At 35.6% G+C, this 17,309-nt stretch overlaps 1 protein-coding gene across 4 annotated transcripts in view; it reads left to right on the forward strand.

Moving 5' to 3' along the window:
• CADPS2 (calcium dependent secretion activator 2) overlaps positions 1-17,309 on the forward strand; it is a 409,931-nt gene that overhangs the window by 328,343 nt on the left and 64,279 nt on the right. For all 4 annotated transcript variants that reach the window (XM_083366018.1, XM_083366019.1, XM_083366020.1 and 1 more), the window contains 2 exons: positions 4,876-4,959; positions 5,052-5,084. In XM_083366018.1, coding sequence (XP_083222144.1) covers positions 4,876-4,959; positions 5,052-5,084 — 117 coding nt within the window. The remainder of the gene's footprint in view (positions 1-4,875; positions 4,960-5,051; positions 5,085-17,309) is intronic.

Consider the following 17,309-nt stretch of genomic DNA (forward strand, 5'->3'; position numbering starts at 1 on the left):
TTTTTACTATTCCAAGATTAGCTTTAATTAGATAAAGGAAATTCTGGTTTGCTGCATCTTGCAGTGAAGGAAAGTATGTTTTCAGTCTCTTCAAAAGATTTTTAAGCCTACTTTTGGTTACGCATTTGTTCTTATATGAAAAAGTTCAAAAGACATTGGCTAATCTGTTTTTAATCTTTCTTGTTTGAAATGTTGCTATTCAGTTTTTCTGCTTTTATGTACACTCTTTATCTAATTCTGACAGTTTGAGGATATATCAAATAATAAGGGTGCTGGTGGGCTGAGAGATAGGAGGCAAATGACAACACAAATATGATGACATCATAACACAAATGCTGCATTTTATATTGTTATATTGTTCTCATCGCAGTTGTTATGGGCATTGCTGAGGGATGGATGGGTGGATGGATGAAATTAATGAGAGTCTTGGAATGGAAAGTAATAAATTGCACTGGATACGAATGACTATGAATGTTAGGGGGAAAAGATGTGCAGTTACCTGGGTTTTTTTAGTACAGTTCTAGCATCTGTCCGTAGCCTGAAAATGCCATTAAAGTGAAAGGGTTAAGGTGGCCAACTTCAAAGAGGAACTTTGGAGATGCTTTTGTGAAAAAGAGGGAAGACCACAGCTAATTCCGTGTCCTTAAGGAAAAAGCAGAAGAGGAAATTTATTCATAGTTCCATACAACAGAAAGCACTGTGTTTATGGAAGGAAAGCTCTTCAGATAGCTCTTCAACATACACTGGGATCTTGTGTCAGTGAACACAAGCCCTGGGCCAGAAGGCTAGCGGAACTCCTTGTTCGAGGGTTATTATACACTGCCCTAGGAATGCTGTATTTTAATTTGGGTTGATATTTTTTATTAGTGTTTGAAACTTACTGTTTGCCCCTCTAAATTGTGTGTCAAATGAACAGCCATGCAAATAAATAAAATAAAGGTGCAAAGCATAAGAATGGGGGCCATCATTTTCTCTCTTCCATAGGAAGAATATGAGCAAATTTATATGTTTAGTTCTAAGAGTTTTATAATGTATTAAGATTTAAATTACTTTTGCATTCAATTTCACATGATCATAAAGGGGAGCTTCAGTAACATTAAACTTTTGTTTCTCATCATTAAGGGAAAAAAAGATTTTAGGTCCAAGGAGTAACAATAGATCTCTGTTGGAATATCATATAAAATTGGAATCGGATAACCACTTCTTGCATAATATTTTTATGTTGCCATAAGTCAAATAGAACTCAGAAGAATATAATTATCTTTTCCCTAGATTTCCAAGTGACTGCAAAACCATGATAATACTTCATTTTTGCTTTGTATCCAACATATTTTGATATATTGGTTAGATTTCTATCCTGCTTCCTTTTAGTAGCTCAAAGCACCATGTCCAGAACTCCCTTTGCAAGTTTTTCATGACCATATTTCAAGACTGGTCAGGTAGAGACAGTGGTTCACTCAAAACCATCCAGTGAGCTTCCATGGCTGAGGACAGACTTGACCCAGTCATAAGCATCTTCACCATGAAATAGATTCATTCTAAGTAACTGGATTCTTACCTTTTATAAATGTTGTCAAATATTAATTTTAATTTAGCAAATTAAATTCAACAAAATAAAACAATTCCAGAAATTCAGTTTGAACTAGCAAGAGTAATTTTTCAAAATGCTAGTTCAAATTGAATTCCTGGAATTATTTTATTTTGTTGAATTTAATTTGCTAAATTAAAATTAAAATTTGACAACATTTATAAACATTTATGTCATCATAGATGAGGATTTCTATACTGACTGACTTGCTAATAGGAGGCCACAGAATTACAGTAGTGCAATGAATAAAGAAGTGCCTTTAGTTATACCTTCATTTACTTCTAATCCCTCTCATTTCTTCTTCTGTAATTATCTTTATGATGATATAAAAAGAAAGATATATAGGAAGGAAGAATGTGTATTAAATGTATAAAGATATAAGAAAAACAGAATAAGATAAGGTCACTATTATCACTCTGTTAAACCGTTAGGGTCTTTGATTGCTGCAAGGTGAGACTTTCAAATCCTTACAGAGAACAAGAAATATGACACTGTTATGACACTGTTAGAGTGGCCATTAACAACGTGCCAGATGGAATTCTGTCCTGTCCTCTCACTCCTGAGTTCTAGGAATGTGATTTAGATGTCAAGCAATTACTCTACAAAATATTTATAAAATTAGTCATTCTATTATTATAAACATTTTGCAGTTACTTTGACAATGAGTAATGTTCTCATATAAATATTTTTATTCATACATGTTTTTAAATATACTCTCTTTACTGTATGTTTTCAAAGTGTGATAAGATTTAATTATTGTTTGTATCACATAGAATTTCCAAAATAAGGACAACAGAATTGTTGACCTATTTAGTTTGGGTTTATTTATGTTTAAAATAATTGTGATGATTATTTTAGAAATTGGCTGTATTCAGAGTCTAAGCATATATTCTGATTAGTGGATTACAAATATGACTTTTATTACAAAAAGGAAATAAGAAAGGCATAATATAATTCCTCTTAATATTTTGTACACAAAAGAGAAAACTATAAATAATTCTATTTTAATTAAGAGTTTTGTGGGGTGCTTGATGCTCTCTGAACTTGGTTGCTTTCTTGCAGATGTTTCATTACCAAACTGAGTAAAATCATCGGTGCTTAGAAAGGAATGGGGTGTGCTTTCAGTTTATGTACTTGTGGCTGCCCTTTTAGTGTTGGTGGAAGTTTTCTTGGTGGTTCCTTGATTAGACACGGGCCACCAAAAGTTTCTAATAACTCTCAACATTTGCTTGGTAGAATTCATGAAAGCTGAAATTCAATGAAATTGAATGAAAAAAACATGCACAACCTTGAAAGAGTTTGAGGATTCTTCCACTGCAATTAGCCATTTGCTTTATATTGTTCACATTTATTCAGTAAAAGCGAAGTTTCTAAGAAGGGAGTCCATAATGGTGTATTCTCCTTTGGTTTTGCTATAGCTATCATAATCTTGTAACAGAAGAGCCATAACAGTTTCACAACAGCATTAACTGAATAGATTTACTCCATGTATATATAGAAGTATTGCTTCTTTTAAAGTTTATGAGTCATTCAATGTAGCTGGCTACTATTGAAACCAATGCAATATAACATTATAAATAACAATAAGAGTTACATAAAAAGGGTTACATATTTTTTTAAAAAAAACATACGTGATTAATATGTACAGTAGTGAACTTTTTCCAATTGTGCAATTAGTACTTTTGCATTTATTTATTGCAAGATTTATAAGGCCACCCAATTCCAACTGTGTGATTCTGGGACAAGATAATTAATTGATGAAAGTGACCAACCAAAGCAGGAAGTTCCTTAGTTGTGGATATTATTACAGTAATTCAAATTTCTTATAGTTGTCTAACTTCCAATGGATTCTATCATCAACATTCTTTTGTGCTGTCTGCTTTGTATACCCATAAAAGTAACCTAAGAAGTTAAGAAATTCTTTACATGTTTAATTTGCATTGTGTTACTGGTGCTTAAAATTAATAGTAGGTATTGTTTTTTGCTTGATTGTTTGCCTGGTGTTAATCCCTGCTCATCTGGATGTAAAGTTGTTGGAGAGGGAATGTTCTGGTCTTTTTGTTTCCCTCTTGGCTTTTTTTATTGTCTCTTTTGAATGGTATGTAAATATGGTTTATCTCTATGTGTCTATTAATATCTAATTTGGTTAAATATCAAACTTCTAGAAATTCCCTATCATTTTTTAAATTTGTTTTGGTTCAGAATGCTTATTGGTGGGAGGCACAATGGTTAAAGATATTGAGTTTATCAGCTGGAAAGCTGACTGCCCAGATTTGAGACTCAAGTGCTGCACGACAGGGTGAGCCCTCATTACTTGCCTCATCTTCTGCCAATCTAGCAGTTCAAAAGCATGCAAATACAAGTAGATTAATAGGTACCATTTCAGTGGGAAGATAACAGCATTTTGTGCACTTCAACATATAGTCATGCTGGATACAGGACAATACCAGCTCCCTTAGCTAAGGAAAGGAGATGAGCACCACCCCCTAGAGTCAGACACAACTGGACAGGGCAAACTTTTACCTTTCTTTAAGATGCTACTGTAGGTGAATCTGTCCAGGTGTTGTGAGATTAAGGAATTTTTATCACCAAAACTGGCAGGGCAAGCTACTATCTATAAATGGGAGCAAGCTCCACACTCACACAGATGGTGTTACCTAGTTGGGTAATGAAATGTCTACAGACAAACAACCAAGCTCGGAAAGCATCAAGTACTCCATACATCTAACTAAGGAATTTGCAGTAGCTATTATCTGGCACAATACATAAGCCATAAAGGAAAGGTCTCCCCTCTCCACAGCCTTCTGTAGCTGTTTAAAGTAATTTCAAAACCTTTTACACATTACGAATATGGCACAAACAATTATTGGAAGTTCACCTCCTTCTATTCAGGACATAGCATATAAGTGATGCTTGAGCAGAGTCCGCAGTATTGTCTGGGTTGCTACACAGGAGGCTTTGTGGTATCCAAAGCAGAACATCCAGATTCAGTCACAGTTTTGTTCCACATAGCATCAACCTTGTGAACTCTCAAGTTTCCTCTTTCTGCTGTGCATTCAAAATGGACAGTGATTAATATTTGTGTGTGTGTGTGTGTGTGTGTGTGCGTAGGTATGTGTCTGTGTGTATGTATAGCATGTGTATTTGTGTGTTAAGTATGTTTATAGGTAGATATATACTTTGTTTTGAGAGCAGGCAACAGAGAGTTTATTTTTAATGTGGGCCAGTGTGCTCATAGTAAAATTGACAATAAAGGTCAATCTCTTATACTGTGTTTCTTAATATAGTTTGTTGCAGTGCTAGAAGGTGTGCTCTCTAAATTATCAAGGTATGATGAAGGCACTTTCTTCTCGTCAATACTTTCATTCACTGTAAGTACAACTATTAAATAACGATTTGAAAAATCCATTATGAGCCTATAATACCAAGTGATATTTATTTTCTACTTTTACATTTTCTAAAGGTAAAAGCAGCTGCAAAATATGTTGATGTTCCTGTAAGTATTTTTTTTTAAATATGAATGCAATAAATTAATTGCTTTCTACTCTGTGTAATTTTTCATGTATTATCATTGCATTTTCTTTTAAAGGTTGGTTATAGTTACACATCATGTATTTAAGCAGATCATTCTTGCCCCTAGAGGGCATTTCATTTCCCTTAAGCTACTACAAAGTCTCAAAGCAAAGCTTTGAAATTCAGATTACTCTCAGTGTACTTTTTCAGTTGTGCAGGAGTGAGGATTGTAACCTAGAAACTGTGTCATGGGGGAAATTTTGTCATTTGGGTGTAATTGTTCCTAGGTTTAGCTCACTAGAGTTTTTATGAAAGTGAACAGTTTATAATTATATCCTATGTCCATGAATATCTGTATATATATCATAATTTTAGGTATCCTTGTTGCATTAAATAAGCATACTGTATAAGGTTCTCCAAGTGTGGAGCTCATATTTTTCAAGCACTAAAAATATCAAGATGTATATATCCTGTTCCAAATAGATATTTCTTTTCAATTTGTAGTCATACACCTTTTTTCATGTTGTATTTTACAATATCAAGTATAAACTATGAGTGATGCAGTATAAAAAGAATTTGTAGAAAGTTTTTCTGAATTTACCTACCTTTTTCCCTTGCCTAAAACTCTTTTGGAAAATTCTGGGACTTACTGTTATTAAACTCAGTGTTATGTAGCCAAATACATAAACTAGAAGGGCTTCAAACTAGGAAAATATCATTTTTATATTTTAAAACATATTTATAAAATTTTAAATAGTAAAGCTTTTTTTCCTACCTCTAGGTTGAACTATTATTTGCAAACCTGTGTTTCCTGTTTTCTTTTTCTAGTCCTGTTTTATTTCAAGTTGCAATTAATAGAGTTGAAGTTCTGGGTACATTAGATATTGTAAGATGCCATTTTGAAAACTTTTTTTGTCAGTGATGGTATGCCATTTTTTGAAACCAAAGTATTGCAAACCCCATGTTCAACCATACAGATCAATCTATTGTTTCTTTAGTGTAAAATTATGTTGGCCTCATTGTTATTTTGAGATGGTACAATCTGTCCCTTTAGGATATCAAGCTCTGTGGCCCATGGCACTGGCCATCTCTTCAAATGGACCAGATATATGACAAACAAAATCTCAGGCTGGAGTCAAAGGTCAGAGTAGCTCCATGATCAAAGCTGGTAGAAGTCAAGCTTTAGATTTGCATTGAAAGTAAAGGCAGCTGAAAGCAGGTATATGTTGTTCTTAGCATTTGTTCTACTTGGTTGCAGGATCCACCTGTTTTATACTGCACTTACTTTCAGCCTGATAACTGTGAGGGCTGGAGGGAATGACTGGTCCAAGGTTGCTGAGTTGGCTTCCATGCCTAAGAGGAGATTAGAATCTGCATCTCTTTGTTCATTGTCTAGTACCATAAACACTACACAACATTTGCTTTCTGAAAGCAGCAACATCAAATGTGGTGAGGGGGGAAGCAGAGTCCAAGATCCAGGTTATTTTCCAAGAAAAGGAAGCAGGAATTTGTTTCTCCTGGAAATGGGGCGGGGGGGGGAGTGTAAAAAGGTTTCTTAGAGGCTTTTTTTGATAAGGGTTGGTGCACTATGACCTGCACTGGATGTTTATGTAACAAGTTATTAACTGTGTCTCCTGGTCCTAGCTTAAAGCTTTAACTACTACATTGCATTGCCCAACTATGATATAATTAGTTAGCATATAACAATGATTCCACAATGCTTCAGAATTTCAGGGGCATTCCACTCCACTGCTTTATATATACAGGGTCCAGAAAAGAGCAGTCCTTAAGTATCACTTGTATCAAATTCTTCTTTGTGGGCATTGGGAAATTAAAAGCAGCAAATAATAGTTACATGAGAAAAGAGGAAAAAATATTCTCTGCAAAATATATGGCAGAGAAATGCAGCAATGGATCAAATGAAGAGGGAATTTGGAGAAACCTATGTATATAGTACTTCACAATTCAAATTGGATTGAGGGGTACTTGGTTCTCTCTGAGTTTGGTTGTTTTCTTGCAGATGTTTCATTACGAAAAGTAAGTAACATCATGTGGTAATAAGGAATGTGGTTTGTTCTCAATTTATATTCTAGTGAGTTACTCTGTCAGCGTTGGTGGGAATGGTCTTGGGGGTCTTTGGTTGGGCTGTTTACTGTTAACTTGTTTGACAGTTCCTTGAGTGGGGTATTATTTATCTGATTGTTGGTCTGATGTCAATCTTGGTGGTTAATCTATGCTAACCTGGATGTTGATTGCTGATGGGAAAGTGTTTTGATCTTTTTGTTTCCTTTTCAGCTTGATTGTCTCTTTTGCATAATATGTAGATGTTATTTATGTCTATGTCTTTTGTCCGAGTGCCAGGCTTTCGGGAATTCTCTAGTGTTGGTCTAGGATGGTCACGGTTTCCCAGTTGAAATTATGGCTAAGTTTGTCCATATGCTGTGAAATTAAAGAGTTTTCATGGATGTGTTAGGGTTCATGGATGTGTTCTGTTTGCCCTAGGTCAGGGGTGTCAAACCTCTGGCCCGCAGGCCAGATGCGTCATGCTGAAACTGTGCCCACTCCATTGCTGGCAATGGGAAAAAAGTTGCGAATCATCTTTGCATGTCACGTGATGTTGCAAGTTTGACACCCCTGCCCTAGGTAGTGGCTGTAGCAGTCTTTACACTATATATTATTGTAGATGACTCCTGTTTTTTTCTTCTAGGGCTGATGAGTCTTTTGGTTTACTTAGGATATTTTGGAGGGTTTTAGTTGGTTTTGTGTACTACCCTGATTCCATGTAGTTGTAGACATCTGTTGGTGGTTTCTGAGATGTATTGTAGTGTTATTCTTTTTATGGCTTGTGTTGGTTGTGTTATATTGGACTGAGTGGTCAAGAGCTTTTTGATAAAGTTGCATGGATATCCATTTTGTTGGAAGATGTTGTATAGATTATTTGTTTCCTTTTTCAGGTGTTCATGGGTGCTGCAATGTGTTTGTGCTCATCTAAATAGAGTTCTTATACAGTTTTCTTGCAGGTTATTACTTTGATAGTGGAACACTTGACTGGATTGTTTGGAAAGAAATGATGCTACAAAAAATAGTACTTTGTACTCTGTAGCTCAGCTATCAGATTCTGTAAAGAGTTCATACATCATTTCTTCACATTCATGTGCACACACATGAATGTGATCTTTTTATGTTGGGTCATGGGGTCATGTTATCTAGGGTCAGTGCAAATATGCTGTATATGGTTAGAATCCAACAATTCTTTTTGAACAAGAAGTTGCCATAATCAGGATTTGAACAGCATCAGTGGGAAAGGATAGACAACCATTCCTTGTCACTCTAGTAAGTGTATATTTGTAACTTTTGTGTTTAAGAATACAATTTACAATATTAATTTGGAGCAAAACATTAATATATTTCTCCAAATCAATCCTTAATTGATTATTTTAATGTCTTTTTTAAAACATAATTTAGCAAATAATACCCTTCATGACTTACTGTTTCATCAAAACTGTACATATTTATTTAACATTTATTTATTGATATTTAGGCTTATCTTGGAGGTAATCAATAGGCATTCATTTATGTTGAGACCAGCATCTATATCCATTTCTTTCTTAATAGCACTCCTGTCAGTTTTCTCAAAAAGGACTAGTAATAGTTTATCCCCTCTGCAGGGGTGAGGAATTATTAACTTGATATGCACCCAGAAATTTGTAACTTTCTTTTTGAGATTTGATTCTCCTGGATTATGGCTAGATTGTAAATGAGCATAAATGAACAGGAATGACTGATGCTTCTGTCTGTGTTTTGATTTTACTGTGAAATAGTCATTTTTGTTCACTGTCTTGCAGAATTACACTGACTCTTTGGCTCATTGAGAATATGAAATCAGTAGGTTTCTTATATAAATTTCATACCAACAATGCTAAATTTGGAATATAATTGTGACAATCATAGCAGAGAAACCCTCTTATTCACCTTCAAAAGGGTCTTAGAATTTCTGAGGCCTGCTATGGCAAGTTTATACATAATATGAAAACATCTGAGAGAACAGTTCCAATTATTGTCACCTGAGAAATCTGAATAAGATATTTAGAAACTGCTTGTTCAATGATCTGTTTCCTTGACTTTTATCTATTATGCCTTTTCTCTAATCTCAAGGACTGTACCATGTCAATTATTTCTTGCATACTTAAGCAAGTTGATAAACAAGTTTTGTTGTTGTTAGCTGTGAAGTCATGTCTGACCCATCGCAACCCCATGGACAACGTTCCTCCAGGCCTTCCTGTCCTCTACCATCTTCTGGAGTCCATTTAAACTCACACCTACTGCTTCAGTGACTCCATCCAGCCACCTCATTCTCTGTCGTCCCCTTCTTCTATTGCCCTCAATCTTTCCCAAAATTAGGCTCTTCTCCGGTAAGTCCTTCCTTCTCATTAGGTGGCCAAAGTGTTTGAGTTTCAACTTCAGGATCCGGCCTTCTAAAGAGCAGTCAGGGTTGATCTCCTCTAGGACTGACCGGTTTGATCGCCTTGCAGTCCAAGGGACTCGCAGGAGTCTTCTCCAGCACCATAGTTCAAAGGCCTCAATTCTTTGGCGCTCAGCCTTTCTTATGGTCCAACTTTCACAGCCATACATTGCAACTGGAAAGACCATAGCCTTGACTATATGCACTTTTTTTGGCAGGGTGATGTCTCTGCTTTTTAGTGTGCTTTCTAGATTTGCCATGGCTTTCCTCCCCAGAAGCAAGCGTCTTTTAATTTCTTGGCTGCAGTCCCCGTCTGTGGTGATCTTGGAGCCCAGGAAAATAAAATCTGTCACTACCTCCATTTCTTCCCCATCTATTTGCCAGGAATTGAGAGGGCTAGATACCATGATCTTGGTTTTCTTAATGTTAAGTTTCAACCCAACTTTTGCACTCTCCTTCACTCGCAACAAGAGGCTCTTTAGTTCCTCTTCACTTTCTGCCATTAGAGTGCATATCTGCATATCTTAGAGTGCATATCTGCATATCTGCATATCTTAGGTTGTTGATATTTCTTCCGGCAATCTTAATTCCAACTTTTGATTCATCTAGCCCTGCCTTTCTCATGATGTGCTCTGCATATAAGTTAAACAGGCAGGGTGACAGTATGCAGCCTTGCTGGACTCCTTTCCCAATTTTGAACCAATCAGTGGTTCTGTGTCCAGTTCTCACTATTGCTTCTTGACCCGCATATAGGTTTCTCAAGAAACAAATAAGATGGTTTGGTACTCCCATCTCTTTAAGAACTTGCCACAGTTTGTTGTGATCCACACAATCAAAGGCTTTAGCGTAGTCAATGAAGCAGAAATAGATGTTTTTCTGGAATTCCCTAGCTTTCTCCATGATCCAGCGTATGTTGGCAATTTGATCTCTAGTTCCTCTGCCTCTTCAAAATCCTGCCTGTACTTCTGGTAGTTCTCGATCCACATACTGCTGGAATCTTGCTTGTAGGATTTTAAGCATACCTTTACTAGCATGTGAAATGAGTGCAATGGTGCGATAGTTTGAACATTCTTTGGCACTGCCTTTCTTTGGAATTGGAATGTAAACTGATCTTTTCCAATCCTGTGGCCACTGTTGAGTTTTCCAAATTTGCTGGCAAATTGAGTGTAGCACTTTTACTACATCGTCTTTTAAGATTTTGGATAGCTCAGCTGGAATACTGTCACCTCCACTAGCTTTGCTGTTGCTCAGCTTTTCTAAGGCCCATTTTACTTCACATTCTAGGATGTCTGGCTCAAAGTCAGTGACCACCTCATCATGGTTATCAGGGACATTAAGTTCGTTCTTGTATAGTTCTTCAGTGTAATTTTGCCACCTCTTTTTCTGCCTCTGTTAGGTCCCTGCCATTTTGGTCCTTTATCATGCCCATTTTTGCATGAAACATTCCCTTCATCTCTCGAAAACAAGTTTGGGACATCTTTTTCAAGAAAGCCAATAATTTAAGGATTTTTCTTGAATATCACCTTTTATGGTATAGAAGCATTACTGAATGTTCTAAAATAATAAATCAATCCACAAAATAAATGCATTGAGTTTGTGATGAGCTTTACATATCTTTCCTATCTTTTATTTTCCTCTTATTTCTTTATCAAAGACACAGCATAGCCCTAAAAGAAAAATGGGTTTCCAATCTGGAACAGATGGATGTCATGATTTTTATTTCTTTGTAAACAAGAAATATCCTTAGATTTCATGAAAAAAGAAGAAATTTTAGGTGCTATCTATTTAATTGAAAATGCAAATTCTTTTTATTTTGTCTCCTTAGTGAATGCAAGTTACTGTCTCTCTGTGTGTATGTATCCGTGTGTGTGTGTTAAACAAAGAACTAAAATGTCTTGAAAATTTTAAGAGGAAGAAAAATGGTCTGGAGAGAAAACAAAATCAAGAAAACCTGTATTATATTTCTCTTTTTTAAAAAGATTTGTAATGATTTTTTTTCATACATTCAATAGTATTTGTTGAACAAATGTGCTGTCTGAGTTTACATTCACTAGTACCTATTTAATTCCTAATCCTTTATTCTTTCCTCTAGCCATCAATAAAATAAGTCCCAAGTTTGATAATATTCTATTTCTTCTTTTTCTTTCAGCCTCAGAGTCAGTCTATCCATCTCCGCACATTCTAGTATTATTTTAATTATTTCTTCATCCGATGGTATTTCTTCATTTTTCCAATATTGCGCAAATACAATTCTTGCAGCTCTTGTAACATGCAGAATCAAATATGTGCTTTGTTTATCAGTCCTTTCTGGCATTATACCTGATAAAAAAGGTTCAGGTTTAAAATCTACATATTCTCCCAACATCTTTCCTAGCTGGGCATGTATTTTTTTCCAATAACTCTTTGCTTTGGCACATGTCCACCAAACATGGTAATACATACCTGACTTATGTTTGCATTTCCAACATCTATCTGACATGTTTTTAAACATTTTTGCTAATCTTGCTAGTGGCAAGTGCCATCTATAAAACATTTTATATAAGTTTTCTTTATAAGAAGTTGACATTGTCAGTTTATAATTTCTTTCCCACAAATTTTGCCATTTTTCTAATCTTATATTTTATCCAAAAAAATTTGCCCATCTTATCATTGTTTCTTTAACTTTTTCGCTTTCCATTTTCAAATTTAATAAAAAATTATAAATTTTTTTAATTAGTTTCTCATCAGAGGTTAATAATATCTTATCAAACAAATTTGGGTGTACAAATATATATTTCATATACTTTACTTAAAAGAAAAATCCAAACTATGATAACATTAACTAATCCTGTTTCCTAAATTCTTTTGAAATGGTTTTTCTTAAGTTGAGAAGTAATATTTCCATATATGATAATATTTTCTATGACAATCCTTCACATTTAAAATATAGTATAGTAGAAAGGCCAGTTAATCAGTTTCTTTCAAATCATTCACACCAGCTGAATGGTTCTTCAACTCTTTTTGATGATCTGGATGATCACAATGGTATACATTTGGTAAGGAAACTATTTCACATTTGGGTAAACGTTAAGATAATAATTAAATCAATTTACTCAGCATCTTAACTGAGTACCTTAGCTAATTGACTAATTGATGTTTTAGTCAATTATTATTCAGGAGGAGGTACAGAATTTGACCGCTCTAGTAGAAATGTCTGAATGTTGATCTGACAAATGGTCAGATAAAAAAAAATCAAATTCAATTCTGCCTGACATGTTCAATAAAATGGATGTAATAAAGTGAGAAAAATATCCCCGTAAAAAAACAGCACAGAAGAAACTATCTCCCAAGATCAGATGTGATGAGCAAAATGAATAATTGATATCTGCCTACCAATTTACACTGAAGCCAGAAACTTAAAGCAGGCAGTGTTAAACTACAGAAATTCATAAAATTATCTAGCCACTGTAAAACCTAAGCAAAGTCTACTGTTCCAATTATTATTTTTATCATTATTAGAACTAATTAAGATTTTTACATGCTATATATTTGCACTCATTCTATATCCACATTCTTATGGCAGCTTGAATCTATTTAAATGACTACAAATTAGCCTATATTCAAAGAAGCGTCAGTGACTTTGCTGAATAATCCTGAGGAAAAATACATTTTGTATTCTAGTTTAATGAAATACGAGGTAGCTATTTTGTGTGTTAAGGTAATTGTTTAAAAAGTGTATATTTGAGCATTGGAAATCTTCTTCATTAAAAAAGGCAACATGCCCTTTTCTTACATTGTTAACATTCAGTAAAAAGGTTCAGTATGTCCTTCTGTATTTAAATCTGTTGCTTGCAGGGCCAGAGGGAAGCTGTATAGAAAGGACCCCCCCCCTCCCCTCACCACTGAATGGGAAGGGACTGTCCACACCTGCAGGATTAGGTGAAGCCACAGGAAGTAAGAGCCCCAGAAGCAATATATAATTAACCAGAAATTTTCTGCCTCTCTCTTTGTAAATACTGTTCATCTCATCAGGTTAACAAGTGATTAACCTCAAGAAAAGGATCTACTGCTGTTAATTTCCTTGTTTTAAACTCTTCTCTCTTTTTCGCCCTCTTGCTAGTGCACTTGTTTATCTGTGTTACCTATCAAATAGTATCCCTGTTACAAAATTTCATTTCCTTGTATTCTATTCATGCTTCACAGTTTTTTACATTTAGCTCTGTGTAGTGTTGGCAGGCGGGTATGATCAAGTTGAAAGCAATGACTCCTTCCATGAACACCAAATTCCACCAAAAACAAGCAAACAAAAAGCTGTAGCCTGCTCTTGAAATCTGGCATTTATTTATCAGATGTTTACCAAGCAAAATGGTACCTTCCATTGTGCATAACACTGGCCCATAATCTTTTCAAAATATCATGCAAATGTTGATTCTTTTAGGGTACAAAAATGCCCTTGAGCTAATATTGTAACAGTGTTACCCATTAATACTGTTGAGCATTTGTGACAAATTAAGTTAGATATTTTTAGCAATCAAATCTATTGGGTTCACACAACTCCCAAAATTTCTAGTCAGTGCTGCTAATAATATATATGCTGTCTTAAGCTGCATAAACAGTTGTACAGTTTATTATTATGAAGTTGCATAAAATGTCTAGAATATAAAAGTCAGGACAGTAAGATGTTCCTCTGGTGCTCAGTGTTTTGGGATGGTGGCTGATCCTAATACCAATAGATGTTTTTATATCCGTTTGCTTCCAGTGTCACTAGCCAACAGTGTCCTGCTAACTTAACCAATGTGACTCACATTCAGAACTGCAGAGTTGAAGAAACCTTTTAGCTCATCAGGACCAATCCCCTGCCCCACTTAGTAGAGTTAATAAATGTTTGTCATTATCACTGTATTCAAAAGAAGTGAAATATCTTAATTATATATTAGATTCTTTTAAACATTCTTAAGGATATGACAAAGTTTCAGTCCATACAATCCTTGGGGAATATGCCAAATTTGGTTCATGTGTAGTAGACAAATTTATTTGTTGGTGGTAAGACTCACATTGTAAGGAATTTCAAGTGTGTGGAATGACACTTTGAAAAAGCAGCTTTAGGAACATGAAATTTGGAACAGAGAAACAGCAGGACGTGAGCTTAATCCTCTTCCCATCCTTTGCTTTCCACTACAAGCCTCTTTCTCCTACTCCAAACTATTTCCTGAAAGATTCCAAATGTGCATTCCACATCTTTAGAACCTTGCAAGAGAAAATTATTTATTGTATTCAATAAGATTCTTATGAGAATGAAACATGGCAAACTTCAAAAGAAGAGATTGGAATTATAAACATGTTCAGGTAGAAACAGCCATTCCCAAATGATAACTGATTTACTATTTCATATCAAAAAGGATGAACTGGAGGATTTGACAAAACAAAGTTTTGTTTATGTTAGCCAGAATGTTAGGATAATGTCTGGTCCTGGTTAGTTAATATTACCACGTCCTTTTCAGAAATAATATATTAAACTGGAAACATAAGAAGAAACCCATGATCTAATTCCAGCATTCTGTACCCACTCTAGTCAGCTACTTGTATATAGGACACACAGAGGCAGGAAAACACAAGCCTGTACATTTTGAATAAGGATCATTTGAAGCATGTTGCCTTTCATGATGTTTCCAACTCCCTCTTTGCACATGCACCAGTAGTAGAGTTCCTAGGTCTAAGCTGAAATAAATTTGTTTCTTAATATTAAATTTTGTTTAAACCAGATCTTAACAGTGGCCCTTATTATTTGCCTACTTAACTTATTTAATAGAGTGCATTTCATTTATACATTTATAATTCCTTTTATATAGCTACCCAACTCATAAGTGTAATTCTGTGGGGCTAATATCAGATTAAAACAACAAACAGGATGTCAAATGAAAAAAATCCTAAAAGCAAATTGTGCCTGATCCTACTAGTATATCTGCCTAAGCATTCTTCAAAGGCATCCAACATTGCTACTCAGGGCTCAAGAAAAGAATCAGGACTTTCAAATGGCCATTCAGGTCTCCATAAAGATAGAGAAAATATATCTCCTTCCAGGTCCCATCAGACATTTGTTAAAAGAAGGGACCAAAAGCATACCCACATGTTCAGATCTTATGAGACAGACTAAAGTAATAAGAGATCAAAAATCCTACAATAACTCAACACTGTACAATGTAAGGTTTATGGATGACAACCAACCTTGAATGATGCCCAGAAACCTATTGGTAGCCAGTGTGCACGTAGCATTGAGATCACTGAGGTCATGTCAGCATGCCAAATGAGTAAGTCTCCATGAGGCCTCAGGCTATAAGCAGCTTCAGGAAGAAGATGACATGTGGCCAGCAATTGCTTCATGAAAGGCTAGGGTAGGTGCACCTCATTAGCAGTAGGGAGAAGGAGACAGTGAAGGTCAGCTGGGGCAGCAGGGACAGTGGGCTGCAGGGCAGCCAAAAAGGGAGAGATGGGAGGAAATAGGCAGGTGAGGAATCAAAGTACACTCTGCGGTCATAAATGCAGGCAGGCTAACAAGCACCTGAATTTTGATCATGTGATCACAGGGGCCCTTCAATGAATAATCTGTATAGATAGTTCACTACCTCTGCCCTGGGGTCACAACTGGTACAGCTAAAATCCAGGTGGCCATATTTCGAAGAGAGGAATTGTACCCAACCAGATCTGGGTGAAACATGCCAGATTAGCCTTATCATTCAAGGTGAGAATGAAGAAATCCATACTACAGATTGACTTGGCATTCAGGATCAGTGACAAGGCAATGGGGCAAAGTCCAAGAGATTAGAATGCAGTAAGGCCACTTTCTTAAAAATGTTCTCATGGCACTTTTGAATATTGGACATCTAACTGTACTTTTGTTGTCCATATTTTGCTCAGTAGTTTAAAAATATATTATTTTAGAGTAAAATAACTATTCCCCCTCCAAATGTATTTATTATCAGTCAGTTTTTTAAGCACCACAGTTGTTTGATTTTCAGCATTTTACAAAGAACGTTATACATATCCATAGGACAATAATACAGAAATGATTAAAATATTGGTGATTCAATTATAAGGGATGTAAATTTAGGAAAGGACACAGAGGTTTTGAAAGAGGTCAGGTGTCTTCCAGGTGCTGCTGCCAGTAGGGACAAGAAGCGTATTTCTAAAATAATCAAGAATGCCAGCAAGGACTGTGATGTGGAGGCTATTGTACACCTTGGCACTAATGATCTGTCCCAAAAAGATGTACTCTCTGTGCAGAATGATTTCCAGAGCTTGGGGCAGGAACTTAGCAGAATAGGCTGTAGGCTTACTTTTTCAGAGGTTTTACAAGTGTATAAGGAGCAAAATGGAAAAGGCCAGCATATAGCAGAATTTAATATGTGGCTAAAGGAGTGGTGTAAAGGAGAAGGCTTTGGTTATATTAGTCATGATGTCTGTAGCTGGTCCAATGAAAAAATGTATAAAAGAGATGGTCTGCATCCATCCAAGAAAGGGACTGAGTTACTTGGCAATAAAATCACAGCTTTTTTGGAGGAACATTTAAACTAGATAATGGGGATAGTGAGTTAATTGATACAGAACATCACTGTCCCCGGCAATCTAAGAAAATAGGGGAAGCCAGGCACCACACAAGTTATGCAGCAAGTAAACACAGGGTCAGTCATAAAGGACTCAAATGTCTATACACCAATGCACAGAGTATGAACAATAAGCAGGGTGAACTAGAAATTCAGGTAAATCAGG

This window comes from Vipera ursinii, assembly GCF_947247035.1.
Source record: "Vipera ursinii genome assembly, chromosome: 6".
Classification (NCBI taxonomy): Eukaryota; Metazoa; Chordata; class Lepidosauria; order Squamata; family Viperidae; genus Vipera; species Vipera ursinii.